At 23.4% G+C, this 7645-nt stretch overlaps 1 protein-coding gene across 1 annotated transcript in view; it reads left to right on the top strand.

Annotated features, from left to right (window-relative positions):
* The first annotated feature begins 5600 nt into the window (after positions 1 to 5600).
* Positions 5601 to 7645, top strand: part of LOC101513700 (protein TAB2 homolog, chloroplastic) — a 5709-nt gene continuing 3664 nt past the window's right edge. Inside the window, exons 1-2 of the mRNA XM_004499839.4 lie at positions 5601 to 6195; positions 7323 to 7392. Coding sequence (XP_004499896.1) covers positions 5717 to 6195; positions 7323 to 7392 — 549 coding nt within the window. The 5' untranslated portion in view covers positions 5601 to 5716. The remainder of the gene's footprint in view (positions 6196 to 7322; positions 7393 to 7645) is intronic.

Here is a 7645-nt window from a genome sequence, read left to right as displayed (position 1 = left end):
TTGTCTGTCACCAATTCCAATTTGAAGAAGGTAACAATGGTACTTAATGTCAATTTCAAGAGATATAATTTTATCTCTATCTTGAAAACTCCTTATATTAAAAATGAATATGTTGAATTGGTGAATGCAAAAAGTGGAGTTGTGTTTCTCCTACTTGACACATTTGGTGGTTTTTCACAATTTTCATTTGATCCCGGTAGTAGCGTTAACATTGTTCTTCATGTCTTTGACTTGTGTTTTTCTTCCTGTAGGTTATGACTGATCTAAATTCAAGGTCAAATTTCTTCTAAGAATGAGAGAATGATGAAGATCTAAAATGAGTTAATTGAGAGAAAAAACAAAGAATATTTCAAGTCTAAACTTTATAATAATTTTTAGTTTTATTTTTGTTTAATTTGAATTGTAACAATTTTAGTTACGTGGTGTAAGCTCAATATGGGTATAGAGAATTGTATTTTGCCTTGTTTTATGAATAAGGTAAATCATTCTTTAAATACCTTGTAAGAGTCTCATTTTAGATGAATTTGAAATCAATTAGAGTTTTCTCTTGATGAAAATATTGAGTGAGATGTGTCTCCTCTTTGAGATCTTTGATTAGAAGTTGTTTGAATCTTATCAATGACTTCCTTATCATTATGGCGATTCCACATTAGTTTATCAATCATCATTGACTGTGACACCTTTTTCATCTTCTCAACATAGTTCATCTTTGTTTATTTCTTTTTCCTTTTATTTTGTCACTTTATTTGAAGAAATCACTTGGTTAGATCTTCAATATCACATGCAAGCACAAACAAAATATTCTTGGAGTTCTTGAAAAATTTAAAATTATAGGTTAATTTCATGAAATTTGATATTTGTTTTTGTGTAATCTTAAGTTGCTAGTTATTTACAAGTGTTATAATATGTGCGTAAATGTTTAGTTTGATGATTAGTTGTTATTTTGGTGAAATTTCGAGTCCATAGTTGCTATTTTCAAGAAGAAGAAAAATGAGTTTAGTTTCATCATCTTCTTCACTTTCAATTGTTTAATCCAAAATTTCATTTGTAAATTTGTTTTGATGTTATTTCTTCGATACATGTCCGATTCTGAAAATTTAAAAGGCTAAATCGATTAGAAAAATAAAAAGAACTCAAATATGCAAAGAAAAATCTGAAAAGATAAGTTCTAAAAAAAAAGTGATTCTGCACATAAATACTTATTAAAAAAAAGTATTTTGCAAAGAAAAAAAAAAAGAAACAAAGAACAGAAAAGGAAAAAAAATTCAACTACCACTTATTGAAAATAAGTGGTTTATTCCAAAATAAGACCCTTAAGGTATTTAAAAAAGAATTTACCCTATTTCTAAAATGAGTCAAAAGACAATTATGTAGATCCGTATTGGGTTTACACCACTTAATTAAAATTATTACAATTCAAATTAAACATAAATAAAACTAAAAACTATTATAAAATTTTGACTTGAAATATTCTTTGTTTTTTTTCTTTCTAATTAGCTCATTTTAAGTCCTCATCAACATTGTATAAAGTTAAGAAGGAATTTCAAACTCTTACCTTTAAGGTAGTATTTGAAATTCTCCAAATTTAGCTTTGACAAAATATTTCATAAAATCTATTTATTTTTAAAATTCTCCAAATTTATCATCCAAAATTTGAATTTACATAGATAATTTGAATTTACATAGAAGAATTTGAATTATGCTCTAAAATTACATTACTTCAACAACAACAAAAATTCATCCAAACACACTCTAAAAGTATTTTTTATATATTGAATTTTAAATATTTTGTGGAAAAAATTGGTAAAGTTATATGTTTATCTATAAACAGTTGTGCAACACACAAATCTAAATATAATTTTTTCAATATTAAAACAAACTAATATATAATTATATTGACACATCACATTCTTATATACTATGTAACACTAACTATTCTACATCATTCAATAATATGATGTGACACCTCTAAAATTCATTGATTATTTATTCCTCATTCGACTACTTCTTTGTTTATATATATTTCTATATTTAAAAAACTAATAATAAAAAATATAACTCCTGTTAAAAAATATATCAAAATATTTTAATAATTAAAAAGTTAAAATGTAGAAACCATTAAATTATCGCAAGATATATAAAAATATAATCATATCTTAAAAATTAAAAAATCAATAATCAAATTTTTACACAAATTATCCAAATTATCTAATGCGGTTTAAATTAAAATAAATTTTTTTGAAACAAACAAACCAATTAAAAATAGCATGCCTTTGCCAAAATAAAAAAATAGCAAAAGATATTTTGTGTAAAAATAAAAAACGTTAAATTATATATCAAATATTTTCAAAGTAATATACCGTATATTTACATTTTTATAATTTCACTAGACAACAAAAATAATCAAAATCAAATTCAAGAAGTCGCACCTTATCATTATCATTATCAACATTAATTTTTGTTTTTGACCTAAAAATAGTACTTGAAATTTGTTTATTATAAATACTCTACAAAAATATTTTTTATAGAGATAAAATTGTTCGAAAGCTCCTAATATAGACCCTAAAACTATGGGTCCATCGATCAGAGATGGACCCAAAAATTGAGTAGTGGGGACACCATATATCTCTTTAAAATTTTGTCACATATAATGTTATACTATTTGAACTTATCAAAATAATCAACATATTTTTAAATGTCTCTTTTGTTAGTAATGTTATAGACTAAAGTGATTAACAAAAAAATAAGACTAAATTAATTATCTAAAGACACACTTAAAGATCAATATGGCTAATAAAAGATATATTTAAGTTTATTTTTATAATTTTAACACATTTAAAGACTATTATAAAAACGTTTTTAGTCCTAACTCAATTGACAATGCCAAGATTGTTAGGTTAAACGTTTTGTCTTGTTGAATTAATTATGGTAAAATTTATTATCTCTTTTAAGATAAAAAAATACTATTATAAAAATACTCACATTTATTTAAAAAAATATATAAAAACACGGTATAGACACAATCAGTACTGTATCTTTTTCTATATCATATAGTTTAGGTGATATCATATAGTTTAGGTGATTGTCTATCATTTTCTATATCAAATACATTACCTGAAGTACACTTCCGATAGTCTATTTTCAAATAAATAATCCAATAACAATAATTTTTTAAAAGAGGTTGGGTGAACAATCACAAGTCGTATTAAAAAAAAGAGTCTTGTCTAAGGACATTGATTAATGAATCTGTAAAAAAAATAAAGCTTAAATACAATTTTGGTCTCTCTATTTTAATTGATTCTCAATTTTTATCCCTCTATTTTTAAGTTCACAATTTAGGTCCCTCTATTTTAACTAATTCTCAATTGTGGTCCCTCTATTTTTAATTTTACAATTTTAGAACCACTATTTTAACTAATTCATAATTTTGATCTATCTATTTATTAAAATTGAGTCACTTTATAAATCTAATGGATCACATATTTTATTTAATAAAATATAATGGATTATATTTTAAAAAAATATAATTTTATAAAAAATATTATATATTTATTTTTAAAAATAATTTTTATTATAAAAAGTTATTTAAAAAATAGTTTTTAATTATTTTAAAACTAATTAATTCTAAAAATTGTTTTATTTATTATTTTTTTAAAACTGATTTCAAAATTTATTATTTTAAAAACTGTTTTTAGAAGAATTTTAATTATTATTTTTACTAATAATATTTTTATCATATTTAAAAGAAAACAGAATGTAAATAAAAATTTATTTTTTATATAAAACCGAATTTTACTAAAAATAAGATATTTTCTTAAGAAAAATAACATATTTTTTTAAATAAAAAACAGAACTTAATTTTTTTCATTATTTTGAAAAATCATAAATTATTAATTATTAAATGTTAACCACCACCATATTTAAATTAATAATTAATAATTCTTCATTGTTTTAAAATAATTATAAAAAAATTAAGTTCTGTTTTTTATTTAAAAAAATATGTTTTTTTCTTAAAAAAAATAATATTTTTTTAGTTAAATTCTAATTTATGGTAAAAATAAATTTTTAATTACATTATGTTTTCATTTAAATATGATAAACATATTAGTAGTAAAAATAATAATTAAAAATTCTTCTAAAAACAGTTTTTAAAATAATAAATTTTGAAATCAGTTATTAAAAAACAATAAATAAATATATAATATTTTTATAAAATTATATATTTTTTTAAAATGTAATTTATTATATTTTATTAAATAAAATATGTGATCCATTAGATTTATAAAATGTCTCAATTTTAAGAAATAGAGGGATCAACATTTGAAAATTAAATATAAAGAGATCAAAATTGTGAAATTAAAAATAGAGGGACCAAAATTGAGAATCTGTTAAAATAGGGGGACCAATATTAAGAAATTAAAAATTGAGGGATCAAAATTGCGAATCAATTAAAATAGGGGGACCAAAACTGCATTTAAGCCTTTTATTTATTATTTTTTAAAAACTGATTTCAAAATTTAATATTTTAAAAACTGTTTTTAGAAGAACTTTTAATTATTATTTTTACATATCATATTTAAAGGAAAACATAATGTAAATAACAATTTATTTTTACCATAAAACAGAATTTAACTAAAAATAAGATATTTTTTTTAGAAAAAAAACATATTTTTTTAATAAAAAATAGAACTTAATAGTTTTTTATTATTTTAAAAAAAATCAAGAACTTTTAATTATTAATTTAAATATGGTGGTGGTTAATTTTTAATAATCAATAATTTATGATTTTTTTAAAGTAATGATAAATATTAAGTTCTGTTTTTTATTTAAAAAAATATGTTATTTTTAGTAAAATACTCTTTTATATAAAAAATAATTTTTTTTACATTCTGTTTCCTTTTAAATATGATAAAAATATTAGTAGTAAAAATAATAATTAAAAATTCTTCTAAATTTTTTTTTTAAAATAATAAATTTTGAAATCAGTTTTTTTTTAAAATAAATAAAACTTTTTTTAGATTTAATTAGTTTTAAAATAATTAAAAACTATTTTTAAATAAATTTTTATAATAAAAATTATTTTTTAAATAAATATCTAATTTTTTTTATAAAATTATATATATATTTTAAATGTAATCTATTATATTTTATTAAATAAAATATGTGATTCATTATATTTATAAAATGTCTCAATTTAAAGAAATAGATGGACTAAAATTATGAATTAGTTAAAATAGGGAGATCAAAATTATGGAATTAAAAATAGATGAACCAAAATTGAAAATCAGTTCTAAGAGAGAATCAAAATTACGAAATTAAAAATAGAAGATGTAAAATTACAAATCAATTAATATAGCATGACTAAAATTGTATTTAAGTAAAAAATAAAACGTGAGTTTTACATAAAAAAATATTAATTTTTTAAAATTTTAAAATAGTGAATGCACTGATTCTAATATTATATATAAATCAGAATGTGACTGTTACGACCCACTTCCAACTAATTTAACTAATTTGTAAGTAATCTAACTAATTTGCAATTAACATAAATTATCTATTAAAAATTTAAAACAAACCCAACCCAATTGAATGAACAGATTCACTACACATATTTTGACCCACAAAAAACACAACATGTGGTAGTGGATAACTACCTCACCCAAACACACAAATCAGTTACACAAAACATAGCCATAACAATAAACCATAACAACCCATGGCTACTCTAAGCTTCAACTCCACCAAATTCAAAACCCCAACTTTCAAATACACCAACACCACCATCCCCAAACATTCCTCTTCAAAACCCACCATAAAGTTCCCATTTTCCACCATTTCCAAAAAACACTCCCTTCAACTCCAACCATGTTCTGCATCAGAAACCTCAGCAACAACAACAACACAGAAAGATATTGAAGAAGAAAAAGATGACCCAACTGCTGAAACTTGTTATCTTGATCCAGAAGCTGATCCTGACACCTTGTTAAGCTGGGAGTTGGATTTTTGTTCTAGACCTATTCTTGATGCTAGAGGAAAGAAACTTTGGGAGCTTGTTGTTTGTGATAAATCTTTGTCACTTCAATATACTAAGTATTTTCCAAATAATGTTATTAATAGTATCACTCTTAAGGATTCTATTGTTGCTATTTGTGATGACTTGGATCTTCCAATACCTAGAAACATTCGCTTCTTTAGGTAATTTGATTAACTATATGACTCATTTAGATTCAACTATGACACTTTTAATTTGTTTCCGTTACTTAATTTACGCATGTGTTTAGTTTTGCATTGATTTTAGTTAAAAGTGAGTTGAATGTAAAATGATTTATGTTTTGATATATTCAGGTAAAAGTGAGTTGAACTATTAATTTCAGTGTAAAAATCATGCTTGAACTCAAAACCTACAAATCATAGCTTCAAATTAAAATTAATTCTAGAGATAAAATTAATTCTACTCAATAGCACCCAAAAACATGCCAAAATCCAATTTACATCTCTAGAATTGATTTTGGCTCCTCCAAAAGTGAAACCAAAGATGAACTTACTGCTAGTTACTTATTCTGTTACATGTGCTGTACTCCTCACCATACATTATTGATAAAACAACATATCCAATTTTAAAGAAAATAGATAAATAAACGCACACAAGAACAAACCGATTGATCATGTAGTTCACCCAATTGTGTCTACGCCTCTTAACATAAGAGTGTTTGTTGTAACTTTTTCTATTATGCAATGCTGTTCCAAAGTTCAAGTTGTGTTTAAATACTTTTCTCTGCTATACTCGAACGTCTGCCTACTTATTTATCAGATAAAACCACAAGTCCCGTGTTGATTAGTGATGTAGCCTAATTAGAGTATATAAATTTTGTGCAATTCGTATCTTACAAGTCGGTTTGTGAGATTGAGTCAGTTCTAAAATCTAAGAATATTGTTAGAAAGCAATTTAGTCAAGTTTGAATAAGAATTATTCTTTTATTTTTATGTTTTTAGGTTCTTAAGAAAAGGCATTTTCATGTGTGGTGTCTTTAAAACTTATAACAGTTGTCACAAGGGTAGAATGAGAGTGAACAAGTTATTTGGTTTTGTTCTGTTCCTTTGGGTTTCATCCTTTTTCATGGAACCAAAATCTACCATTTTATTTTTACTTTTTATCCAGTTCTAGTTTACTTTTTACATGCATTAAACATAAAACAGAACTTATATGTTATGATGCATCTTGTTATAGCTTTTCTACCAAATGCTGCATTAAGACATTGTTTTATTCAGTGTTCATGTTAAATTAAGGAATTTTGGTGAAGTTTACTTTTGTTGCTTTGTAGGTCACAGATGCAGACAATTATTACAAAAGCATGTAAGGAGCTTGGCATAAGAGCTCTTCCCAGTAAACGGGTGAGTTCGATTTCTTTTTCGTGGTTGATGTGAAATTTCATTGCTCAGCAGAAAACTATATAGGTTTCCTTGCTCATAGAATGAGTTAGTTTGCTGAATCTAAAAGTGGTCTTGTAATGTGGCTGACAAATATTGGATCAAAAGGCTTAACTTGTCCATTAGGATGAAGGTTCCAGTAATATGTTTCATATGTAATGTACTGATTCATGGAATGTGTCTATGACCTCTAACTCTAATTAATTTATGAAAGGGA

This window comes from Cicer arietinum, chromosome 5 (genome assembly GCF_000331145.2).
Source record: "Cicer arietinum cultivar CDC Frontier isolate Library 1 chromosome 5, Cicar.CDCFrontier_v2.0, whole genome shotgun sequence".
Lineage (NCBI taxonomy): Eukaryota > Viridiplantae > Streptophyta > Magnoliopsida > Fabales > Fabaceae > Cicer > Cicer arietinum.
The sequence above is the reverse complement of the archived record's forward strand: the minus strand, read 5'-3'. Positions and strand labels throughout refer to the sequence as shown.